General features: G+C 41.1%; 1 protein-coding gene across 17 annotated transcripts in view; it reads left to right on the top strand.

Moving 5' to 3' along the window:
- BAZ2B (bromodomain adjacent to zinc finger domain 2B) overlaps window positions 1-24,332 on the top strand; it is a 413,209-nt gene extending 388,877 nt beyond the window's left edge. For 12 of the 17 annotated variants that reach the window (XM_089659757.1, XM_089659756.1, XM_089659796.1 and 9 more), the window contains 10 exons: window positions 824-1,479; window positions 2,697-2,967; window positions 7,807-7,962; window positions 8,167-8,324; window positions 10,497-10,810; window positions 11,764-11,899; window positions 15,219-15,365; window positions 15,762-16,027; window positions 18,573-18,716; window positions 22,791-24,332. In XM_089659757.1, coding sequence (XP_089515883.1) covers window positions 824-1,479; window positions 2,697-2,967; window positions 7,807-7,962; window positions 8,167-8,324; window positions 10,497-10,810; window positions 11,764-11,899; window positions 15,219-15,365; window positions 15,762-16,027; window positions 18,573-18,716; window positions 22,791-22,944 — 2,402 coding nt within the window. In that variant the 3' untranslated portion in view covers window positions 22,945-24,332. The remainder of the gene's footprint in view (window positions 1-823; window positions 1,480-2,696; window positions 2,968-7,806; window positions 7,963-8,166; window positions 8,325-10,496; window positions 10,811-11,763; window positions 11,900-15,218; window positions 15,366-15,761; window positions 16,028-18,572; window positions 18,717-22,790) is intronic. The other 5 variants (XM_089659801.1, XM_089659783.1, XM_089659815.1 and 2 more) reach the window with 1 other exon arrangement.
- Window positions 24,333-27,218: the final 2,886 nt, after the last annotated feature.

Raw genomic sequence — 27,218 nt, 5'->3', positions numbered from 1 at the left:
AGAAATGGTAGGCATTTTGTAGTGTCTACAATAGGCGTTTAAAGGTTTTAAATTGACAATGAGCTTTTCAAGTGAAAAATGGCTGACAGGATTCACGTTTGGATATGTATGAGGGCAGCTAGGACATTCATCAGGATACATGATTGATGGCCTCAATGCACCCCAAACAGAAACTTGCTGTTTTTTTAAAGAAGAATTCCAGGGATAGTATATTTTTATAGTTACATTGGTCCAGCTTGGACCAACGTAACTATGCATATACCATACACTGGCCAATACCCCTGCAAGCTGGAAGTCACTGAAGTAGACACCATTACTTCAGTGATTTCTGATTTTGTCCAAGTCTCATGCTGGCCTAATGCGTTGCAAATGCAGGAGGTTGACCACTCAGCACAGGCACCATTCAGAGAATGCTTTACATTTTCTGAACGAATGCAAAGCGTTCTCTGATTAGATGAGGAGGACAGGCAAGGCAGCAACATCATGCTGTCCACCTCGTCCAATCAAATAAAGCTTTGCATTCATTCAGAAAATGCAAAGCATTCTCTGAAAGGCGCCTCTGCCAAGCAACTAACCTCCTGCATCCACAGTGCACGAGGCTGGCCACTCAGCATGGGACCCAGGAGCAACAAGTGATCACTAGTATCAGTGTCTACTTCAATGATTTCCAGCTTCCAGGGCATCAGTCAGGTATGGAACATACATACTTACTTTGATTCAAGCTGGGCCAATGTAACTATGTAAAAATACTGTATATCTGGAATTCATCTTTAAATATTCTCAAAATATTTATGTGTAAATTGCTGTATTCAATGTTATGTAGGACCAGAGGAAATGGCAAAAGAAAGAGAAAGGCATCGGCAGGCTGAAAAGGTTGAAATAAAAGAAGAGAAGCTTGATGGCCTTGATGAAAAGCCAAACTGTCTGAATTCTAGTCCTGGAGAGCAGAAGTGTATGAAGGATAAAGACAGCACCAACTTGTTCCTCCAGAAACCTGGATCCTTCTCCAAATTGAGCAAACTGTTAGAAGTAGCGAAAATGCCCCCGGAAATGGACTTTGTACCCCCAAAGCCAAGTGTTTCCCCAAATGGCTGTTCTATCCCCTTTCAAAATAAAACCAGAAGCACTCCCATCTCTTTGCAGGCCAGCACATCGCAATGCAATCCTGAAAAGACAGACTTGAACCCATTTAGTCCTGTGATTAGCGGGTCTGGCAAGTTTTATAATTCTCCAGTAATTCCCAATGAACAACTGCTAAAAACTTTAACAGACAGGAGCAGGCAGTGGTTCAGCCTCCTCCCACGAACACCCTGTGATGATACGTCAATAACTCACATAGAATCCTCCACATCAGTAGCTTCAACCAGTCAATTGTGTCATCATTCTCAGTCTCCTTCTCCGGTGCCATCCCCTATCATGAACTCTTCCTCTGCACAGAGCTCAGTGGGACTAAGTTCATTCTCAATTTCCCAACTTCCGGTGAGTAGCCAAGAAAGAAGACTTTTGTAAATGTTATCACTGTAATATGTATTGTTTTATAGTTCAAGAACACAATGCCACAAAGGAATTGGTGTATTTTAAGGACACCTACAATGTATTTTTACCAGCAAATCATTGTCTCAGACTGGTGATACTGTATACATACTATATGCTGAACAGCAAAGACATTTCAGAATTTTCTGGAAGGCCTAGAGCACAGGTGTCAAACACAAGGCCCATGGGCTGAATCTGGCACGCCAAGCAATTTCATGTGGCTCTTGCACCTCTCCTGCAGGTATTCCATTGTCTCCGCCCCCAACTTGTTTAAGCAGTCGGCAGCAGAGAGGAGGATAGAACTCCTCTGCCATATCCTGCACCTCTGTGCAGCTGCAGCACCTCCTCATCTCTGCCTCCCCTGATCTCGGCATTCAGCAGACTCTGGTAACTGACTCCGCTCCTCCTGTTGTCCTCCTCCAGACCCTGCGCTTTCTGCTTTCCAGCTCTGCCCCCAAAAGGAGGTGCAAAGTGATGTTAGGGAGGGTGTGGTATTCTTGACATCTGATGTAGTGGGGGGGTGAGGTGTTCTGGACATCTAATCTTAAAGATACAACCGACTCTTTAAGGGCAAGCATAATGCTGATACAGCCCACGATAAATGGAGTTTGACACCCCTGGCCTAGAGTGAATAAAGACCAAATACAACTCCAAGAATCACCATTGATTTAACAGAAATGAAAGACTGAGGCACAGAGTGGCTCCCTCTATCAGATACGGAATGTACTGCTACAAAGTTTACTTTATTTCATGTCTATGGGTAAAATACATTATTCTCAGAGAAAGAGACTGTCATAAGTCACTGTTAATATATCTTCCTAAGTTCTGTGTCAGTCATTTTCTTTAACTTTTTTAAAATATTCACTATTATTATTAGGATTAGGGGCGTTATATCTTTTTTTTGCCTTTAAAAAACTATTAACATTTTTTCACATCGTACTGTACAGCTTTCACTGCATTAAGTTGAAGTAACTGTTTTTATGGTTCTACCCTGTTGCTGCTAGAAGGCTCCAATTTATCAGGAAACAGACCGCGGTGACTTAATGTGATGAGAGAAATGATTCAATTCTGAATGTGGAGTCTGGAAAATAGTTATTGTATAGTGTGTAGAAGATGAAAAAGTTTAATATTACACTGATATTAATTTTCCTTGCTCTATCTAGATGAAGCCTGGTATACCAGTGATGGGACTGCAGTTTTGTGGTTGGTCATCACCTGTCGTTCCAACAAATCTTCCGTTTTCTCCACCCATGCCGGGACTTGGGCTATCCGGATTACCTGAAGGAAATGGCCCGACTTTCCTCACTCCACATGTTCAAACGAGCAAAAGTGAATCCCCTGTGCAACAGAGTGACAAATCCATCTGTACCCCATTACCGGCTGTTGAATTACCAAAACAGATGGATTTCCCCAGACCTAGACCAATACCAGACGGTAAGATCTATTTATTTGTGCTCAGTGGTCAAACTAACATATTCATAAACATAAAAAAAAATACAAATTTAGGAACTGTGCAGATAGGTTGTTCTAAACATAGGAGAGCTAACCACAGTTCTTCTGTAGATTTAAAGTGGTTGTAAACCCTTACATATACCCAGTGAAGTGATTGTCCTCAGGTGATACACAGAGATGACACAAATCCTCCTACATAAGTTATACTTTTTGTCTACAGTCATCTTTCCCCTACATCCATTCAAAATGCAGAATTTGCACAGGATCTCTCAGTTCTGAAAAGCAGGGGACAGAGAGTTGAAGCTACATCAGTGCAGAGATCTCTGAGAGCTAATTGGAGGGAAGTGACACGCCCCCCTTCCTCTTTAACCACTTGCCTACAGGGCACTTATACCCCCTTCCTGCCCAGGCCAATTTCCAGCTTTCAGCGCTGTCACACTTTGAATGACAATTGCGCGGTCATGCAACGCTGTACCCATATGAAATTTGTATCATTTTTTTGTGACAGATAGAGCTTTATTTTGGTGGTATTTAATCACCTCTGGGTTTTTTATTTTTTCTTAAACAAACCAAAAACCACTGAAATTTTTTTTAGTTTAGTTTTTGTTATAAAATTTTGTAAATAAGTGATTTTTCTCCTTCACTGATGTGCGCTAATGAGGCTGCACTGATGGGCACTGATAGGCTGCACTGATGGACACTGATAGGTGGCACTGATGAGGAGGCACTGGTAGGTGCCACTGATGGGCATTGACAGGCATCACTGATGGGCACTGAAAGACAGCACTGATACATGGCACTGATAGGCGGCACTGACTGGCACTGATAGGCGGCGCTGACTGGCACTGTTAGCCGGCACTGACTTGCACTGTTAGGCGGCACTGACTGGCACTGATAGGCGGCACTGATGTTCACTGATAGACAGCACTGACTGGCACTGATAGGCGGCACTGATTGGCAGCACTGATAGGCGGCACTGATTAGCATTGATAGGTGGCACTGACTGGCACTAATGGGTGACACTGAAAGGCAGCTCAGATGAGCACTGATATATGGCACTGATGTGGCACTGATGGGCACTGGCACGAGGCACTGATGAGCACTGACATAAGGCACTGATGGACACTGACAGGTGGCACTGCTGGGGCTACACTGATCATCAGGGCACACTGATCATCAGTGTCCTGATGATCAGTGTACATGTCCCCTCCGCGGAAAGCTGATTACCGGCTCTCCTCTCCTCTTGAGCTGTCAGCGTGACAGCTCGAGAGGAGAGAAATGCCGATAACCAACATTTCCCTGTTTACATGTGATCAGCTGTGATTGGACACAGCTGATCACATGACCGAGCCGACATCTTCGGCTCTTTCCGTGATCAGTGATCCGCTGTGTCCGAGGGACACAGTGCACCACCGATCGCCACGCTGCACGCTCCCTGAGCCGCACATGCGCAGTGAGAATGGGAGGACGTCATATGACGTCCTCCCAGAACGAGAGAACCACCTTGCGCCCATCATATTACTATAAGCCGGGCGGGAGGTGGTTAAACAGCACACAGGAACAGAGTTGAGGCTGCCAATGTTATGCCTTCCCCTGTTACCATTTTTCTCTTGGTGTCAGGAAAACTCATCAGAACTCATGACTCATACTTATAGCAAAGGAACAAGGCAGTGTACAGAAATAACACTTAGTGCTCTGGATTGAGACAAGCACATGCTATAGAGGGATATGCTATGTTCATATTTCATGTCTGAGGTTTGCAAACACATTTAGCTGTCATGGCTGCTTCTGTCTCTTCAAGTAATCCCAAATATATTCAAATATGTTGAGATCAGGGCTTCGTGGGAGCTATACCATCTCTTCCGCGCTTCATTGTTCTTCTTTTTACTGAAGATGGTTGTTTATGACTTTATAGCTGTATGTTTGTATGTATGGTCATTGTCCTGCTGCAAAATACATTTTGTATCAATCAAATGCCTCCTTGATAGTACTGTTTGATGGATAAGTGTCCACCTGTATTTTTTGCATTCAGAAGACAATTTATTCTGACCAAATCCCCAACTCCATGTTTAGAATTGCAGCTCCAAACAGGCCTGGAACCTCTGCCATGCTTTTCTTGTATAAACAGGATGGATGTATGACTTTAGGCCCCAGCCATTCACAAAGAAAACATTTCTGGACTATAGAGGGTGTACTAGGGTCTCACTTGTTTCTGATAGGTCTTAACAGATGGTACCACTGGATATCTTTAGATTACAAAGGGAATTGTTCGTGATGTGTCCTCTTGCTTCTTGGCCGACCACTATTTTGTGATACAAAATTATACAGACATATAAAATATATATAAGACACATGAGGCACGTTATCAGGAAGAGTCTTATTGCCATTGGTAATGCGACAGATGTGGGAATAAACTCTTAAGAAAGAGATGCACATGACATCCTTGGTCCATTTTGTATGGGGCAATTGGTATGCTCTTCCAATGTATCGTTAAATGTCTCTTTTAAAATTAGATCATTGCTAAGGCTTGACTGGTAAAAACTGTACCATCATAGTAAGGAAAAAGTAATCCTTTATCACTGGTTATAGAAAAAGGTTAAAGTGGGAAAGGAAATGAGTTACAGAAAGAAAAAGTTGAATAAGAATAAGAGCTCCACCAAGGGGAAAGATGGAAATTATATGGTAGGAGGAGAAGCATAAGAATGCCATCTTGTAAAAATTTATTTGTTGCATTTTCTGCTTTAGAGAGTAAAATTTAGAGAAAAACATCTAAGCAGTCCATTGGGTATTAAACTATCTAGTGTGCCTATGTCTATAGCTAATAATTCCTCCATGCGCATAATGTGATTGACTGTACTGACCCATTAGGGCAGGGGCAGTATAGTCATGGTTTTCCAAAAAAGAGGAATGGTTTGGTGGGCCTCCACCAGGAAAAACCTAATAAAAGTATTTTTTTAAATGTAAGTACCTGAATTTGACCTCGTATCAGCCTCCGGTAATCCCTGTGCAGCAGAGCTGGACTGTAAGGTTTCTGCGATTCTGCCCACAATCCCAAATCGCGAGGCAATCTCAGCACAATGCACTGTGCGTGTTTGGGTGCCATTGTTCTTTAACCACTTCCCGACCGGCCGTTGCATATAAACGGCCGGACGGTGGCAGTGCAGGGTTGGGTGGCCGTTTATAAATGGCCTCCCCGCACCCTGCTTGTGCGCGCTCCCTCGGAGCACGCAGCACCGCGATCCTCTGGACACAGTGAAACACCGATCGTCGGACGGCACCTCTGTACGAGGTCCCGATCATGTGATCACTGATTGGCCAATCAGTGATCACATGCAAAGTAGTAAGCAAGATGTCACTTGTGACATCATTGCTTACTACGTGTGAAATCTGTGAATGATCACAGAGGTCACATGGTACAAGGCTATTCACAACAGCCTTGTACCATGTGACAAGCTGTGACCAATCACAGCTCACTCAGTACTTCTCAATGAGTGCAAGAATGCACACAGAGAGAAAGAGAAATGATTGCTTTTACATCCTATATGAGTGTAAAAGCAATCAGTGTAAAAAAAAATAAAAAATCTTCATCACCACCCACAAGTAGTACAGTGTCACCATGGTGACACTGTACTGCTAGGGTGACAGAATGTAAAAAAAAAAAAAAAAATAAAAAATAATATAAAAAAATAAAATAAAAATGTAAAAAAAATGTTTAAAAATTATAATTTTTGGTTATAAACTAATTTGGATTTTTTTTTTTACTAAAAAGATAACGGAATAAATTTTGGCAAAGATTTATGATGAAATAATATTTATTTGCAAAATGTTATAAAAAAACCCACTTTTTTTCAAAATTTTTGGACTTTTTCATTTACATAGCAAAAAAAATAAAAATCCCAGCGGTGAATAAATACCACCAAAATAAAGCTTTATCTGTCTCAAAAAAATGGTAAAAAATTCATTTGGGTACAGCTGCATGACCACGCAATTGTCATTCAAAGTGTGATAGCGCTGAAAGCTGAAAATTGCCCTGTTCAGGAAGGGGGTAAAAGTGTCCGGTCTGGAAGTGGTTAAGGGTGATGCAATTCTGCCGCTATTGTGACGTTCCAGGATTGAGCAGTAATCACAGCAAAATGCTCCTTTAAAAATCACATGAAGCTCGTCGCCAAAAAAGAAGCAGGAGCCTAGTTCCGGAATCACGCAAATCTTTCATATACACAGGAGTTGCATCATTAGTGGCCAACCAATGGACAAAGACACTGATTTCATTGGTGGGGGGCTTGTAAATACTTCATTGCTCAATTCATTGTTATTTGCCCTAAAGGCCATTATTTTCAGTAGTAAATAGCAAATAATACTTTCAGGGGCTGGACTTGTCAACCCCATGTTGCAGTTGGCAATGCAGCCTGATCAGGTTCCATCCTAAACCTACAGATTGGACAGTAAAGCAGCAGAAGCACACTGAGGAGTTCATACCTGTGTTTTGCCCTCCTGTAAGCATGTTTGGTTTGTTAGACTGGCAGCCCTGTGTAGACCAACACAGCACTGGCTAGCTGAGAGTGCTGATCTCTGCCAGTCTGAATGTTGCTGTGCAGAGGATTACAGAGTGTTATTATCAATACAATTTTGGATACTTATGCTAGTTCTAACTAAAAACATATTTTAAAGGATACGTAACTGAACTAAACTCTGTTGGTTTTCTATCTGTTTGGATATCAGTGTTGAATGAATTGATAAAAAAATGCTTTAAAAGAAATAAAGCACATCAAAAATGAAATAATCTCATGAATATTTTACATGTGGTCATGCTTTTACTGACAGAAATGCAGTTTGGCTGGTGGAGAATCACAGATCCGGAAGATCTCAAATCTTTATTGAAAGTACTTAATCTCCGAGGAATAAGGGAAAAGTCTTTACAGAAGCAAATTCAGAAGCACTTAGACTACATCACCCAAGCTTGCCTGAAAAACAAAGACCGTAAGTGTCCTGCTGACAAATGAACTGCTGGCTAAGGTTGTGAGCTCTACATTCTCAATCTGCATGTGTGGATTTTTACAGACATCTTATAAATAAAGTCTTAGAACATTTAGCACTCTCTGCGGGACATTTGTTACTTGTGCCATGCAGATAAACTTACGAGTCCTTGCTTTTCTGTTGTAATAACTGTTTCTGTTCTTGTAGCTATCATAGATGTGAAAGGACGTGACAAATGTGAGCTGACACGAGACGTGGTAGAGAACTGGTGTGTGGAAGACCATGAGATGGAGATTGACATTGCCATTCTCCAGCAGGTGGAAGATCTGGAGAGACGAGTAGCTTCTGCTAGTTTACAAATAAAGGTAATACAGAGTGTTTCTTTGTTATGATTGGTTTCATTTAAAAAGCCATATAGTCTAGGCAGCAGGCAGCTACATTATTCAGACCTAATTGTAAAAAAAAAGAAAAAAGAAAAATTAATTTCCTCATTGAAGACAGCCTCTTTTGGTGCCTCATTCAGCTTTGCTGTGCAAATACAGAAAAATAATGATACCAAAGCCAAGTCTTTTTCACATCATTTTTAGACAAATTATTTTTAATGTGAAGGAAGACCCTAAAGGAAGTTGCCCTGCAATAGAAGAACTCTTATACTCAGCTAAAAAAAATGGCAAAATAAAGTGACTAACTGAAATTTGAGTCAAAGCATCAAAATTGTCTCCAAAAAACCACCTCAATATGGGGAGACAAGAGACTTGAGACTGGAGGTTCACCTTCCAGCAGGACAACGATCCTAAACATTCAGCCAGAGCTACAATGGAATGGTTTAGATCAAAGCATATTCATGTGTTAGAATGGCCCAGTCAAAGTCCAGACCTAAATTCAATTGAGAATCTGTGGCAAGACTTTAAAATTGCTATTCACAGATGCTCTCCATCCAATCTGACAGAGCTTGAGCTATTTTGCAAAGAAGGATGGTCACAAATTTCACTATCTAGATGTACAAAGCTGGTAGAGACATCCCCAAAAGACTTGCAGATGTAATTGCAGAGAAAGGTGGTCCTAGAAAGTATTAACTCAGGGGGGCAGAATACAAATGCACGCCACACTTTTCAGATATTTATTTGTAAAACATTTTCCTTCCACTTCACAATTATGTGCCACGTTGTATTGGTCTATGACATAAAATCCCAATAAAATACATTAATGTTTTTGGTTGTAACATGACAAAATGTGGAAAATTTCAAGGGGTATGAATACTTTTTCAAGGCACTGTAAAAACCTTTGGAAGTATAATAAAAACTGTCAATGTATGCATATACAAACATTGTACTTTATTATTATTAAAACATACTAAAATATTTGCTTCAGGGGACTGTAATTTTAAAGTGTTACTAAACCCACAGCAGTAAAATATGTCTGTATATGCAGTAAAACACAATTGTTATAAACACTGTGAAAACTAAGGGGTTAATCTTCTGCATTGTGTAAAAAAGCTGTTTGATCCTATCTTCTCTGATCCTTCCATTCTTCTTCTGTCCCCAATCCATGTTGTCAGCCATGCTGATAAAACAGAGCCTGGGGGGCAAGCTGCAAATGCTCAGTTTGAGGTTTTTTTCCTTGGGAGAGTGCATGTGATCAGCACAGGGCCAATCAGCACTGTCCAGACAGAGGGTCAGGGGTCCTGCAGCCTCATAGGACAATCTAGGGAGAATGAAAACTCCTCCTACAAGCTTTAAGCAGTGCTCTGCTGGACACTGATAGAAGTCACAAGACTGCTCTAACTTCTGATGAGAAAAGGTATTTAGCAGTTTACATTTACTAAAATAATAGTATTTCCATGTTCTGTGTACTGTGGGAGACCCGATATAGTGAGAGCAGGGTCATAGGTTTTATAACACTTTAATCAATGTGCCCGTATCATTGTTGAATAAAAATCTTCCCAAAATTGGTAGAAGCATGGATTTCATTGTTAGAAATAGGTACACAAAGATAAAGAAGGTACTTTATCAAATTTATAGACTAAATGGGATATCCTACAATTTAGGGTCCCAAAATATATTCTGATGCCCTATTTGGCATTTAGCCCTGGTTCGCACCGGTGTAACTTCAGGTGCGACATGTGATTTATAAATCGCACCCGAAGTCGCATGTAATATATTTCTATGGCGCTGTCTGAATCAGTTCGATTAGACGTAGCGCGATTTCAAAAATAGTTCATGCACTACTTATTCCCGATTTTATTGCGACATCAACTCCTGTTAAATGAAGTGGCAAGCCGCAGTGAAATTGGAGTTACAAATCGCACTGATCTATGGCTTTGAAATCGTGCTACTTCACTCGAATTTCAAAGTTGCATTCAGTGTGAACCAGGACTTAAACCTATAAGATGCACCCCTCTGGGCTTTGTGAGTGTCAGTTAGATAAAACTGGATATGTGCTTAAACAGTAAGCCAGTGAAATGGTTTTAAAGACATGGTCATATAGAAAAATGCATGTATTGTGGATGACATTCTAACACTTTTCTCGCTGCTTAGGGCTGGATATGTCCAGAGCCTGCCTCCGAGAGAGAAGACTTGGTTTATCATGAACATAAGTCAGTTACTAAAAGGCACATGGACAATGATGGCGAGCAGCATCCAGCAGAAGGAGGAGGCAATCCATGTGCTCTAGAGCGGAGGAGCGACAACCCTCTAGATATAGCAGTAACCAGGCTGACTGACTTGGAGAGGAACATTGAAAGAAGGTATCTGAAGAGCCCCTTAAGTACCACCATTCAGATCAAACTGGATAATGTGGGCACAGTTACTGTCCCTGCTCCTGCACCATCTATTAGTGGTGATGGTGACGGGTAGGTCATTGACATTAATATATATAACCAATCATTGTGCTTCTTTGCTCAGTGGAGCCTGTTATCTTTTGCCTGTTGCTCTCTGTAGCTTCCTGTGTGTCTTTTTACAGGTCATGTTATCCTGCATGGTGCTTCTGTACAATAATCTGTGTTCTGTATGTCAGCAATCCTGCAAAACAGTTCTAGATATCTAACTTGAAGTTGAAACTGACTGTGGCTAAACTGCAAGACTCCTAGTCCATCTGGGCCTCATTCATCAAAGTGTCTAAAAGAGAACTTGCCACCAATAAGCGTATGTGAGAATCTGAATATTCAGTTCTAATTTGTAATATTTGCTTCGTCTTACCTGCCCCCTTATTTGGGTTTACTTTCTTGACTCCAACAAGAGAAACAGGTCACCTTATAGGCATGTAAACAACTAAGAGGCTCTTTATTAGATGTTTTGCAGACTCAGAAGCTGGGTGACGGCGTGTGAGATCAGACAGTTGATAGGGGACTAATTGTTCAATATCAAGTGGCTTCTTACCCCTGAACCTCAAGCTAAAGAGTCAGGCTCAGGCAAAGTAGGTAAAGCTAAATAAAGGGGCACATATCAATCTGTTTTAACACTTTAATAATGAATATTCAGATTCTTGTATAAGTCCAAATTGGACTTGTTCTCTCAAGAATTGTCTGTGGTGCATTAAAGGAAATAAAATTTAAATGTGTACTAGAAAATGACAGTCGGATCAACTGTTGGAAAATGATTGACAGCCAGGGACACACAGACAGTTTTTATTTCAGCCACTTTGATTGTCAGGCTCTCTGTGCTCCAAATTCAGTAATTTTGCTTTAACTTTGTTCATACTGGCTGTTTACCCCTGTATTGTCACTGCTTGGCTTTTTAGTGTGATTTTGAGTTGTGTTTGATTCAGGCCATTTACTGAGCGTATTCTTACACTGTTACACTGCAGGGCGGAGGATGACATTGCTCCGGGTCTGAAGATTTGGAGGAAAGCACTGTCAGAAGCACGAAGCGCTGCACAAGTATCGCTCTGCATTCAGCAGCTGCAGAAATCTATTGCATGGGAGAAATCCATCATGAAAGTTGTACGTTGTCCTATGTTTTAATGTTCATGCATTTTAGTACAGATGTGTTGATCTGTCTAAATGCGTCCAAACATGTAGGAAGGATTAATCAAAAACAAACAATTCATCAAACAACTAAAATATAAAATGATGCAACACACACAGTATTGGTATGAGCTTTGCAATCAACAGAAAATATTGACTGAAAACATTATCGTCAATCATAGAAACAATCAAAGAAAGCTGATTTGTTACAATCTGTTCTCCAGTACCTGTTCAAGCAAGGAAAAGTGATCAACAAATTCATGCTATGGCCAATCAACATAGTAGGGTCTAAATTAATCTAGAGCTCTCTATATCATTTTATTAGAGGCCTCTGGTTTTGGAAAGATCATTTTCTGTGGATTGTGTGCTCATTAGACACCCTCTTCCTCTGTACCAGTAATGTCTAGGGGACCCATGCCATTGGGGAATATCAAGCCCAGCTGGATTCACACAGCAATAGCTAACAGCCTATTTGATCAGCAAGTGATCCAATGGTAGTTAGGCCTCATGCACACTGCGCTTAAAAAATGCTGCCTTTACAAATGGCTGTAGGTTTTTTTTCAGCCTGCAAAAGCACATCCATGTCCATGTCCATGCGTACATAGGTGTTTACAGGCATATTAGAAGAGGAACATTTACAGACTGAAAAAAAATAAACACATGAGCAGGAGAGGAGCTGAAAAGCAGAAAAAAAGCTGAACATAGCTAAACGCATGTACACAAGCCTAAACACATCCAGTGTTAAAGCATTCCAATGGCCAGAACAAATTAATACCCTGGCCAGTTGAATCCATTAACACTTGACTAAACGTGCCTAAATGTATGTGCAATGCATGGCTTTTACCACATTTTTAAGCAGTTTTTTTTACTACTAGGAGTTTTGGCCTTAAGAGGGGCTAAATAGTCACCTTGTGTGCATGAGGCCTTAAAGCGGTGGTAAATTCCGCCTTTTGGTTAATACCTACATGTAAGCCTATAATAAGACTTATCTGTAGGTACAGTAAATATCTCCTAAATGTGCACTGTTTAGGAGATATTTACTTTAGTAGCGACTGGTGACGTCACCTGTGCATGCACACTGCATTCTGAATGGACAGTGCCGTTCATTCAGAGCTCTGTGCCACGTAGTAGTGACGTCATCCCGCGAACCCGGAAGACTGGGTGAAGATGGAAGCCCTGGTAGCAGTGACAGCACATCACTGGAAAGCATCTTTGTAAGGTAAGTCTGCTGGCATGTGCTCATATGCGGTGCATACTAGAAAATTATGACATTTTGACATTTTTCTGCTGGAGCTGTTTTTTTGCGGTTTACTACGGTTTTAATGTCTATGTGTACCTTTAGATTGTTACCTGTTTCTTATGAAATATGCAAGTCAACATGAAGGCTTTTTCTTTACTTTCTGATGTTACTTTCAGAACTTTCTCTCAGCATAATTTCTGAAGCAGTAGACACCCTACTGCTCAACTGAATGTTGGACAGAATAACCAACTTTTATTTGCTGTACTCCTCTCTTGCTTGACATTACTAATAATTCCTGTGTAATAGGGTAAATCAGGAGACTGCTAACAGATTATCATCAGATTTTAGCACATTTAAAACACTGTTGGAAAATTAGAAGAGTAATTTGGTTACTGTACAGGACTAACAATATGCACAACACTTCACACAAGCACTGGAAACATCTAGGAGTACAGTGATAGGGCAGAGACAGAGGGATATTTTGCAAGACAGTAGTAGGGCAAAGACAGAGAGAAATCATCCCTAACACAGTAGTGGGGCAAAGACAGAGAGGGATCATCTGCAAGACAATAGTAGGCAAAGACAGAGAGGGATCATCCCAAGACAGAAGTGGGGCTAAGACAGGGAGGGATCATCCACAACATAGTAGTGGGGAAAAGACGAATAGGAATCATCCCCAAGACAGAAGTGGGGCTAAGACAGAGAGGGATCATCCACAACATAGTAGTGGGGCTAAGACAGGGAGGGATCATCCACAACATAGTAGTGGGGAAAAGACAAATAGGGATCATCCCCAAGACAGAAGTGGGGCTAAGACAGAGAGGGATCATCCACAAGATAGTAGTGGGGCAAAGACAGAGAGGGATCATCCAGAAGACAATCATGGGGCAAAAAAAGAGAGGGCTCATCCCCAAGACAATAGTGGGGCAAAGACAAAGGGATCATCCCCAAGACAGTAGTGGGGCAAAGACAGAGAGGGATCATCCAAAAGACAATCGTGGGGCAAAGACAGAGAGGGATCATCCAGAAGACAATCGTGGGGCAAATACAGAGAGGGATCATCCAGAAGACAATCGTGGGGCAAAGAAAGAGAGGGATCATCCACAAGATAGTAGTGGGGCAAAGATGGATAGGGATCATCCAGAAGACAATCGTGGGGCAAAGACAGAATGGGATCATCCCCAAGACAGTAGTGGGGCAAAGATGGATAGGGATCATTCACAAGACAGTAGTGGGGCAAAGACAGAGAGGGATCATCCCCAAGAGAGCAGTGGAGCAAAGATGGAGAAGGATCATCCGCAAGACACAAGTGGGGCAAAGACAGAAAGAAATCATCCCTAAGACAGTAAGTGGTGCAGACGGAGAGGGATCATCCACAGGACACTTGTGGGGCAAAGACAGAGAGGTACTATCCCCAGGACAATAGTGGGGCAAAGACAGAGAGAGATTATCCCCAAGAGGGTAGTGGGGCAAAGACAGAGAAATCATGCCCAAGAGAGTAGTTGGGCAAAGACAGAGAGGGGATCATCCTTGAGACAATAATGGGGAAAAAACAGAGAGGGATTATCCATGATGCAATCTAGGCAGGAGACCAGCTAAAATTCTCATTCTTCTGCAGTGAATCAGGGAGAAGCACAAATGATCAAAGCCACACACCTGGCTGTCACTCCACAAGGGAGGATGCATTTGTAGGCAGTATGTGCTTAATGGAAAGAGTCCATGTCAGTACTGACTATGCAAATGGAGTGAATTCTCTGCACCTATTGTAATCTTGACCTATGTCATGAATGGGGGTACAAAGCTGCTACTTGCCTAACTCTCCCCTTTAATTCATCTCTTGACAAAGTGGAAGTTAAGTAAAAGTTGAAAATGGCTGATGCAAGTTAGTGATATATTTAAATGTATTTTTACAACATATTTTTAGGGCCCACTTTAAAATGCAGCTTATAATACTCGTAAATCAGAATTGGGATAGGATAGAAGTGTTACTGGACAATAATGGATTCTCTCCTACCTACTGTTGCTCATTGTTCTTGCTTAATGTGTGTATTGCAGTACTGCCAAATATGTCGCAAAGGAGATAATGAAGAATTGCTGCTTTTGTGTGATGGATGTGATAAAGGATGTCACACATACTGCCACAAGCCCAAAATCACTGCTATACCAGAGGGTGACTGGTTCTGTCCTGCCTGCATTGCTAAGGTAAGACATACCTCACCTTATGGGAACTAATGAGCTAATTATATGTGAAATAAAATGAGCCGAGGACGGTTATTTGGGCATACAGTATAATATTATCCCCCTTGGAAGCACACTCAGCAGCTGTTCCAGATATGCACGGAAATGATGAGGCCCAGAGGTACCCAGAGCATGCTTGGAGGTACATTCATATACCAAGGGTACTTTAGCATCCCTTGCAAGACTGAATATTACAATAATGTATCTACTTGTAATGTTCATTAAGACCAATACATCTATTTATGAACACATTTTTTGTGCATTCTGAAGCCACTGTTTTGGTTTTTTTTATCTCCCTTGTATTATTTGTGTATTGGTCATCAGTTAGCCTTAGAAAACAGCATCTTGTTTGCATTTTAGGCAAGTGGACAGACTTTAAAAATGAAGAAGGCCAATTTAAAAGGGAAAAAGAGTTCTGAGCCGAAGAAAGGAAAAAAGGCATCCGGTGAAGCAGAGGATGAAGATATTGCAACAACTGGTGGCTCTGGAAAAAAGGGAAGTAAAGACAGTAAAAAAAGAAAAATAGAAGAAAATAACTCTAGTCCCTCAAAACAAGAGACTTCACCTGCATCTAAGAAGTCAAAACACCACACAAAGGATGATGCCAAGGAACTGGCTCTCTGCAGGTAAAGCATTTTGGTTTAGGTAACTTAACCAGTTAAGAACTTCCCTGGCACAGTCACACATACACATCACTTTGGTCACAGTCCAATTCACTTGCCACTATGTTTTAGGCTTTGAGATGGAAAACCATAAAACATGGGGAAAACATATAAATTCTGTTCAGTTAGTGTGATGGAACTTGAACTCAGGACCCTAGCACTGGAAGTCCTCCCTGTTAACCACTGCAGCATGACACTGCACAGATTGTATTACAGGTGAAGTTTAGATATTATTTTTATATGCTGTACCAATGTAAATATGCATATTTCATACCTAATTGATGCCTATTTAAGCTGTAAATCAATGTAGTAGTTGCTGCATCCATAGTAATAACAGCAGTCTTACGGATCCTGTGCCAAGTGGTTGCCCTACTGCATAGCAAAGTCGTCACTTGCTTGGCACTGCCGCCCTTCAGGGAAAGTCTTGTATTTTTTTCAGTGAATACAAGGTGTTCTCTAAGATTGTGACATCACCACCCTACCTCTCCCTTCACTCTGTCACCCAGAGAAACCATTAAAGTGACACTAAACTCAAATTATTTTATCGGTTCGTCTAAAATATCAAGTATAGCATAGCTCTGTTTTTTTTAAGTCTCTTTACCGTTTTTTTTCAGGCTTCTTTTTTGTCCTGTGCACGCTCCCTGTCCTCCACTGATATACCTCACTCCTAATAGTGTAGAGCAAGCAGTGCCTTTATTTCTGGTCACATGCTGCACTCTATGTGTACTACAATTCTCATAGAGATGAATATGTCTTCACGTAGATGTGTGGTCCACCTTGGGGGGCGGGAAAGGGTGGCTACATTCATATACACAAGGTGGGCATGGAGAGTGAATGTAGTAACCCTGGAACAGAAAATCTGAGAAAAGCGGAAAAAAGCTTGTATCTGAGAGATGGAACAAGGGATAAGAGAGATAAAAAATACATTCTAGTTATCAGGGCTTTTTTTCTATGAGAATAGGTACAGGAACCCCCCCCCCCTTCCCTGTGTTTCCGCCCCCTACCCACCTCCAAGCACTATTCCTTGGTTCCACCCCCTACCCATCTCCCAGTACCACCCCTTATATAGAATACAGCACCAAATGTAATTTTGTGGTGCTAAGTAATTTTTATGGAACTTAATGATAACAAGAAAGGCAGTAAAATAGAGTCCCTGTAGCTAGCAACAATAGAGCCCCTCCTCCGTCAACATAGATTCTCTCCAGCAATAATAGATCCCCCAGCAGCCAGCAACAATAGACCTCCCCAGTAACAATAGGCCCCCCCCCAACAACAATGGACCCCCCAGCGACAATAGATGCACCTCAGCGACAATAGGCTCTCAACAGCCAGCATCAATAGACCCTCCAGCAGCCAGCATCAATGTACTCCTCCTTCAACAATATATCCCTCCCAGCAATGATTGACACCTAGGAACATAAGATCCACCCCCAGCAAAAATAGATCCCCACCAGCAACAATAGACCTCCCCAGCTACAATAGACCTCTCCTGCAACAATAGCTTCCCCCCAAAAAAAATCCACTCCAGCACCCTGGATACCCAGCAGCCCTTGTCATTACATACATTCGGTGCTGGAGGTACCAGGACTGCGTTCCCCTGCTTTCCTGATGAAAAAAAGCCCTGCAAGTTATCTTTAAACATACTATGTTTAGTTTATTTTATAAAATAAAAAAAAAATCAAGTTTCGTGGCACTTTAAAGCGGAACTAAACTCTCCCATCCTTTTCAGCCAAGGAACTCCCATCCTAGTCTCTGTTTGATCTGCAACTGCCATGGTGCTGCACATGTGATCAGTTATGACACCAACCATTTGATGGTTTGACAGTTTGGTTGAGAGCACCAGCAAATGTGATAGTTATGATTCCCAACATGCCGGAAATGTAACTGTTTTTTTAGACCGTTAAATCGATGGGTTTAGTTCCACTTTAAATTATTTCATATTCTTGCACAGCTGAAAAAAAAAAAAGAACATCTGGGTTTTGGTTGGCTGAGATGTGCTGTGTATCACAGTGGATGCTGTGGATCCTTCTCTTCCTTCTTCCTTCTAGCTGTTGTTTACTAACCATAGAATGACTGACTGCTGCAAGGAAACTTGTGCAATAGTGGGTTCAGCAGCACGAAGAGGATTTTCGAAGGAACAAGGGCACAGTTGTATCCTCTACATCAGGCTATGAGGGGGGCAAATGTTTATTCTCCTTTTTATAATTAAGTCCAGCTCAACTGTATGCCCCCGTTTACAGTCTGGTGACTCTCAACATGTGACATAACTTATGTAGTTAGGATTGTAAAATAACCAAGACGACACAAACTACACCCTGAACACAATAAATCCTTGCGTGAAATTTTTCTAGGAGATTTTTGATGGATTAGAAACTACAATGAGCATGTGTGGCAATGACTTTATCCAAATGTCATGTAGTCTCAGATACATCTGAAAAAAAATCAATATTTGTTGCCTGTGCAGTGGCTGGAATCTGTGTTGGTTAAAGCTATTATTTTATTTTATCAGTGCAATTTTGTCTGAGATGGAATCTCATGAGGATGCCTGGCCTTTTCTGCTTCCTGTTAACTTGAAACTTGTCCCTGGCTACAAAAAGGTCATCAAGAAGCCCATGGACTTTGCAACGATTCGAGAAAAGCTTAGCAGTGGGCAGTAAGTATGACCGATGTTCCCCATCATCTTAGTTTATGGGTACATACCATTAACAGAACTGTAGTATATGTCAAGTATGTTCGGTTTATCTGAAGTAAGAACTGTTTATGTGCCTCCCAATTATTTGCTGTGCAAAAGCAAGACTCCATTTAGGTATAACCTTATCATACTGAAATACTTCCAATCATTTCAGGTACCTATATTCAGAAAAAAACAATAATATATTGTGTGCAAAGTACTTGTGGGTTCACCTCATAAAAATGAAAATACAAAATTGCAAAGAGCAAACAACAATACCATCAACTTATATTAAAAGCCCATATTGTATTCATTTGACCCCATTAGGGAGATTCACCCTATCTATTTGTCCTGTTTACCATTATCAATGAAAGTGAAAGTAAGGCAAACCCCAAATGTTGGGTTGTCCCCAGGAAAGTGGTAGAGAGGAAAGTTTCCAATGGGGACATAAGTTCTGGTGACCTAAGGCCCACGAGGAATTCCCTTAATTTGTGGGGAGGTTTTCTCACTTCCTATTTTGGCTATAGGACAGGAATTGAAGGTAAATCTCTCCAATGGGACACTCATTGCAAAAAATAAACTGAAGGGTTTACTTTATCCAAAATGAAAAAAAAAGTTTTGTTTATTGTTCTACTTTAAAAAAAAAAAAGCTTTGCTGGACATGTACTATTCCAGGTACATACAGTATGCTATATTTTTACATAGCTACATGGGTACAACTTTGAACAATGTAACTATGTATACGCCATACTTGGCTGATGCCCCTGGAAGCTGGAAATCACTAAAATAGACACAGATACTCCTGTAATCTCCACTTGCTGAATAAATGCAAAGCATTATCTACATACTACCCACCTCTCCACCTCGTCCAATCAGAGAACAATTTGCATTTATTCATAAAAAACAAAACAATCTCTAAATGGTGGTCGTACTGAGTGGCCATCCTCCTGTATTCAGAATGCAGCAGGGCATATGCTCAGCATGGGCCACGCTAGCAAGTGGAGATTACTTGAGCAGTGGTATTAAAGTGGTTGTAAAGGATCAAGGTTTTTTTACCTTCATGCATTCTATGCATGAAGGTAAAAAACCTTCTGTGTGCAGCATCACCCCCAACCCCACCCTAATACTCATCTAAGCCCCCTCTCGATCCAGCAATGGGCACTTGAGTCTTGGATATCCAGGGACTCCCTCTCCTCATTGGCTAAAATAGCAACAGGAGCCATTGGCTCCTGCTGCTGTCAGTCACAGCCAGTGATCCAATGAGAATAGAAAGGGGGCGGGGCCGAGTTGTGGCTCCATGTGTGAATGGACACACGGAGCAGCGGCTGGGAAGTGCCCATGCTTAGGTGCCCCCATAACAAGCTGCTTGCTCTGGGGGCACCCAACAGGAGGGAGGGCCAGGAGCGCCAGTGGGAGACCCAAGAAGAGGAGGACCCAGGCTGCTCTGTGCAAAACCACTGCAGACAGCATGTAAGTATAGACATGTTTGTTTGTTCGTTTGTTTGTTTGTTTGATTGTTTTTAAAATTTAAGCCTTTAGAATCACTTTAACTTCAGTGATTTCCAGCATTCAGGGAGATTGGCCAGATATGGTATACAGTGGGTAAAAAAAGTATTTCTAGGTAAATATATTTCTAAAGGTGCTAATGACTTGAATGATATTGATATGAAATTTTCACCACGTCTGTAACAGCACATGCAATCCATACATACAAAGAAACCAAAGAATATAAATTCAGAAATTATGTGTAATAAAATGAAGTGACACCGGGAAAAAGTATTGAACATGCTAACTGAAATTCATTTAATACTTCATACAAAATCCTTTGTTGGTAATGACAGCTTCAAGGCGCCTCCTAGAAACTAGTCGCATACATTGCTCAGATGTGGTTTTGGCCCATTCTTCCACACAGTATTCAAATCTTGAAGGTTCCATGGGCCTCTTCTATGGACTCTGATCTTTAGTTCTTTCCATAGATTGTCTATTGGATTCAAGTCAGGTGATTGACTGGGCCATTCTAGCAGCTTTATTTTCTTTCTTTGAAACCAATTGAGAGTTTCCTTGGCTTTGTGTTTGGGATCATTGTCTTGCTGAAATGTACATACTCGTTTCATCTTCATCATGCTGGTAGATGGCAGCAGATTTTTATCAAGAATGTCTTGGTACATTTTCCATTCATCCTTCCTTCAATGAAATAAAGTTTGCCAGTACCGTATGCTGAAAAACAGTCACACACCATGATATTCCCACCTCCAGACTTCACTGTTGGTACGGTGTTTTTGGGCTGATGTGCAGTGCCATTTGACCTCCAAACATGCTGTGTATTGTGGCATCCAAAGAATTAAATTTTGGTCTTATCTGACCAAACTATATTCTCCCAGTGTTTCATAGGCTTGTCTAAATGTTGTGCAGCAAACTTTAACCACTTGCTAACCTCGCTATAGCTGAATGACACAGAAGACCACGGAATAAATGCAGTTGCTGGTTATCAGCAGCACTTTCCTCACGCTGTCACAGTGTGAGGAAAGTACTGCCGATAACTGGCAACTATCACAGAGCAGATCGGCACTGATCATCAGTGCCCAGCATTGCCACCCAGCAGTGCCCATCAGTGCCACCCATCCGTGCTCACCAGTGCCACCCATCAGTGCTGTACAAGCACTTGATCCCATTAGTGCCGCCCAGCAGTGCCATCTGTCAGTGCTGTCAGTCAGCACCGCCCATCAGTGCCACCTATCAGTGCCACCTATCAGTGACCATCATTGCTGCATATCAGTGCAGCATCATCAGTGCCTCTTCATCAACGCCCAACAGTGCCACCTGTCAGTGCTGCCTATCTGTGCCACATCATCAGTGCCCATCAATGCTACCTATAAGTGCCCATCAGTGCTGCGTATCAATGCAGCCTCATGAATGCACATCAGTGAAGGAGAAAAATTACCTAATTGCAAAATTGTATAATAGAATTTTTTTTTCCATTTTTGTTTATAGTGCAAAAAATAAAACACCCAGTGGCAATTAAATACCACCAAAAGAAAGCTCTATTTGTATGAAAAGAATGATAAAAATTTCTTATGGGTACAATGTTGCATGACCGTGCAATTGTCATTCAAAGTGCAACAGCACTGAAAGCTGAACATTAGCCTACGCATAAAGGTGGTAAAAGTGCCTGGTAGGCAAGTGGTTAAACGAGCTTCAACATGCTTTTTCTTCAGCAATGGAGTCTTACGTGGTGAGTGTGCATACAGGCCATGGCAGCTGAGTGCATTATTTATTGCTTTCTTGGAAACAATTGTACCTGCTAATTCCAGGTCTTTCTGAAGCTCTCCACAAGTGGTCCTTGGCTCTTGGACAACTCTTTTGATAATTCTTTTCACTCCTCTATCAGAAATCTCGTGAGGAGCACCTAGTCATGGCTGGTTTATGGTGAAATGATGTTCTTTCCACTTCCATATTCTGGCCCCAACAGTGCTCACTGGAAAATTCAGAAGTTTAGAAATCCTTCTGTAACCAATTCCATCAATATGTATTGCAACAATAAGGTCCTGAAGGTCTTGAGAGAGCTCTTTGCTTTTACCCAACATGAGATGTGTGACACCTTGGTATTGAGACATCATTTTATAGGCCATAAGTTGAGACTGAACCAGCTGATATTAATCAAGGGGCAAGGGGCAGAATTGCTTTCTAATTACTGACAGATTTCAGCTGGTGTCTTGGCTTTCTGTGCCTTTTTGCATCTCTCTTTCTTTATGTGTTTAATACTTTTTTCCTGTGTCATTCCATTTTATTACACATAACTTAATTTCTGAACTTATTTGTTTTGGTTTCTTTGTATGTATGGATTGCATGGGTTGTTACCGACATGTGGTGAACATTTAATGTCTATAGCATTTTTAGAAATATATTTACCTAGAAAAATGGTGACGTATTCAGTTCTTATTTTACCAGCTGTATACAGAATTACATTGGTCCAAGCTGGAAAAAAAAAATATACCATGTCTGTAATTCAACAGGCTTTAGCAATCCATATCCCATAAAATGCTTTTTATTTTTCAGATATCCAAACTTTGAGGCTTTCGCTCTGGATGTCAGACTTGTTTTTAACAACTGTGAAACTTTCAATGAAGATGACTCTGAGATAGGTAGGGCAGGACACAAAATGCGGACACATTTTGAAAAAAGATGGACAGAAGTTTTTAACATGAGCTGAAATCCCCTTACTATCCTCCACCCTTGTCGTTTGGATTACAAGACCAGCAATGTGAATGACCTCTACACAAAATAAAATCTGAATAGTCTCCTGCGGATCGTGAGTGAGACGTTACAAATCACTCAAGTTACAACTACGGTTTTTAGTTCAATTACTTTTACTTTTTTTTGGCCTGTGCATTTTACCAACTTCAGCCTCATACTAACAAGGACATACGTCCAGGAATAAAAAATCTTGAAGAAAAAAAAAATTAAGAAAGGCGTCTTAGTGCAATAGCTGAAAAAAATATTGAAACGCACTGATTCTTCAACCACCAGAGCTGTACCGAGGAAAACGGTTACCCATTCTCTTTTCAATAAATATCTATTTTTTATTGATTTAATGTTATTTTGTTTATTTTTGTATTACTTTGTAGCTCATTGTTAGTGAATGTATTTAATTTTATGGATTATTTATGAATTAAATGGCAGAAAGAATCTTCGTTTTCTGTGAAAAGGAAGAATAAGGAATATTGCTTTAAATCTTGAAAATACAGTGAGAATGTTAAAGAAAAAAACACTAAAGAAAAAAAACAAGCCAAGTAAAACTGTTTACACAGCTGTGCTAAAAATGGCATCAACACTTTACTGTAAAGTAGTACATTTATATAAGTATACATTGCTGCATCGTTCATGTAGTCAAATTGTATTTCAAGATGGTGAAAAAAAAAACAGATCTGTATATACTGTTGACAATTGTTTATATTAAGTCTTGTTTAATATGTATGATGTGTACATATTGTTTGCAGGCATTGATTATGATGTCTGTTTTAGAAGGACTGTAGCATTTTATTTTAGCCAGGTAATAATAACCTATAGCTTGTACAGAATCCTCTACCAACACTGTGGAGTCTCCCTTATATTGGTAGTGCCTGCCTTTAAAACAGGGTGTAGGGGATATTTTGTTTCTGGTTTTTTTTCTTATTATTTTTATTTTATTTTTTATATTATTTTATTATGTTCATTATTTTCTAATTTTGTTACATGATTTACCGCCAAATAGGCCTAAAAAAAAAAAGTATACTCATTTGTATCCATGTGAGACAAAACGTATGACAGATTTCTTAACACACAGTATTTTTTCATAGATACATTTCCCTTCATCTGCCTTGCCACAAAAAGAGTAATAATATAAAAAAAAAAAAAAGAATAAAAAATAAAAGGCATTTGTAACCACTGTGTTTTATCTACTGTGTGGTATAGTGGCCTGTTGGAGGCAAAAAAAAGATCAGACATTTTTTGTACCAATTGTACTTGAAGTTGTTTTATTTAAACGAAAATGTTGTGAAAAGGGTAGTTTTTTTCACTAGTTTGTGTGGCACGGATACAATAAAAGACTGTTTTGCAATACATGTATTGTGTTTGTATTTGTGTGTCTTTTACTTCACAAAAGCATTGGTTACTTTGGAAATATTCTTATTCTTAAACCACCATTTATTTATTATCAACACTCAAATGTACAATCCAGTCAAAAAATAAATAAACTTTTGGGAGTATATTATCATTTAAAGCAAACAAGTACAGTTAGGATGCAAAGAGGAAGGCTCTCTGCCAGGCTGCAGATTTTTCCCTGAAAGTCAGCCTGACAAAGACTTCAAGTACCTCTTTTGTGTTCCAAAAAAAAATGTTTTTCATGCTATAAAAGGCACTAAAATACCTCTCCAGTAAGTTCAAACTCTGATGTCTTTAAGTAGCACGGTCTCCAGCATTTGAAACCTACATCCTCTGCTGCTCACGTGGTTCCTTGCAAAGGCCTCTGTGTCACTACAAGACTCAGTAATGATCTAAGGGCTGGTGGTAGAAACCATTGAGCACAGCAGAGAACACATGTATTCAGGATAAATGACTGGGCAGGAAGGCCCATAAACAGTATTTGGTGCTGATAAGTAAATTAAAGATTTCCAGCTTTAAAGTGATTGTAAGGGATAATTTTTTATTTTTTTAAATAACAAACACGTTATACTTACCTGTTCTGTGCAATGGTTTTGCACAGAGCAGCCCTGGTCCTCCTCTTCTGTGGTCTCCTGCTGGCACTCTGGGCTCCGCCCCCCTGGTGAGTGCCCCCATTTGCAAGCTGCTTCTACTGCAGCTTCCACGGGCTCTGTAATCTCTGGCATGCAGCTCACACCACCAACCCCTGCCTGACCTGGGCTGATGGCCAGAAAGACTTCATTTAGAGTTACAGTTGACAGCTCCTTGTAGAGGCAGCACTCACCACCACACCTAAAACCATCCCATTCATCACTAGAGGTGAATTCTCCAAACTCATCTCTAGTTGAACTCTGCATTATTCCAACCCCACAGTAAGCCCTCTTCTCACCAATATGCCCGAAACCTTCCCACCACTGTGCCTTCACGTCAACACCCTCCATGCTCTCACCTTAGCTGACCCCTATCCTCATTCACCTTAGCTGTCCAGCAATAGGAGGGGGGGAGAATTAACAGCACTGCCAATGACCATTAGCTAAGAAAGGGGGGGGGGGGTTGCAACCACTGATACCAATGCTCGGGGTTATTATTGCACCCACTGACACATGCTGGAGATTATTATTTTGGTCACTGCTGGGGGTTATTATTGCACCCACTGACACATGCTGGAGATTATTATTTTGGTCACTGCTGGGGGTTATTATTGCATCCACTGACACATGCTGGAGGTTATTATTTTGGTCACTGCTGGGGGTTATTTTTGCACCCCCTGACACATGCTGAAGGTTATTATTTTGGTCACTGACACCAATGCTGTGAATTTATTAAGAGTGAGACTCCTGAGAAATCAGGACAAGGGTTGGAAGAGCTGAGAACTTCGCTGGTTAGATAATGCTGTTGGAGTTCCTGAGAGATATAATATGACAACAGGTTCACCAGAATCAAAATTATTTCATGCAGTGCCGTGCTTCACTTCTCATATCCACTATTACATAAGGATACAATATTACAAAAAATATAATACTCCAAAACATGGCTTCATCAGGGGGATTTTTACCTATTAGCACGACCTGTGCAACGGCGACAAGCTGCGTAAGTTTTACTATTCTTTGAAAGCCTTTATGGGTTACCACTTTAGATTTACAGAGAAGGTCTAGTGCTAGAATTACTGCCCATGATCTGACTATCATGGCGATACCTCACGTTTGGAACGATCGCTGTTTGCGTGTGCTTGGGACCAATGAGTGCATTTGCCTTTGCATGCAAGCAATGGGAGGGTGGAGGCACTTTAATTTTTTTAATGATTTATTATTATTACAGTGTCACTTTTTTTTTTTAAATCACTTTTATTGCTTTTAGAAGGAATGTAAACATCCAGCAATACAAGCAGCAATTACAAGCAGTGTGAGGGGACGCCCCCCCCTCCCACTGCCTTCCACGGCTTTAACGGTATTTCCCATCCCACCGGGTGTCCCGATCGACCAGCTGGCACTTCCACTGGCTGAACACAGAGCTGAACAAAGATCGGATTGGCTTTCTTCGGCTCTATGATATAGTAACCCAGAAGCCATGACCTGACATCACTTCCGGTTTACTCAGAAGTAAACTAAAAATAAAAAGCAATAGATCACACCGATCTTGGTGTGATGAAATGCTCTTAAAGCGGACTTCCACTCAAAAGTGGAAGGTCCGCTTATTTGCCTCCTCCCCCACTGCCATATTTGGCACCCTTTGGGGGGGGTCGAAGGAGTGGATCCCTTTTTTTCCCCACTTCTGGCTCAGTTCGCCACGGCCCCCCTCCTCCCTCCCGCAGTCTCCTGGGAACTTTCACAGGTCCCAGGAGACTGCCGGACCAATTAGGAGGTGCAGCGTGCCCCACGCATGCGCAGTGGGCACCCGGCTGTGAAGCCGCAAGCTGTCACAGCCTGGTGCCCACAGTTGAGATGCCGGCGCCATGGCGGAGAGAAACAGAGAAGGGGTGGTGCGGGTGAGAACATCGCTGGATTCTGGGGCAGGTGTGTGTTTATTAACCACTTCCAGTCCGGACACTTTTACCCCCTTCCTGTCCAGGCCAATTTTCAGCTTTCAGTGCTATCACAGTTTGAATGACAATTGTGCGGTCATGCAACACTGTACCTATATGAATTTATTAGCATTTTTTTGAGACAGATAAAGCTTTATTTTGGTGGTATTTATTCACCACTGGGATTTTTTTTTTTGCTATGTAAATTAAAAAGTCCAAACATTTTGAAAAAAAGTGTTTTTCTTATAAAACTTTGCAAATAAAAATCATTTCATCATAAATCT

This window comes from Staurois parvus, unplaced genomic scaffold, assembly GCF_062004578.1.
Source record: "Staurois parvus isolate SC_StPar_1 unplaced genomic scaffold, SC_StPar_1.0 ptg000031l, whole genome shotgun sequence".
NCBI classification, from domain to species: domain Eukaryota; kingdom Metazoa; phylum Chordata; class Amphibia; order Anura; family Ranidae; genus Staurois; species Staurois parvus.
The sequence above is the reverse complement of the archived record's forward strand: the minus strand, read 5'-3'. Positions and strand labels throughout refer to the sequence as shown.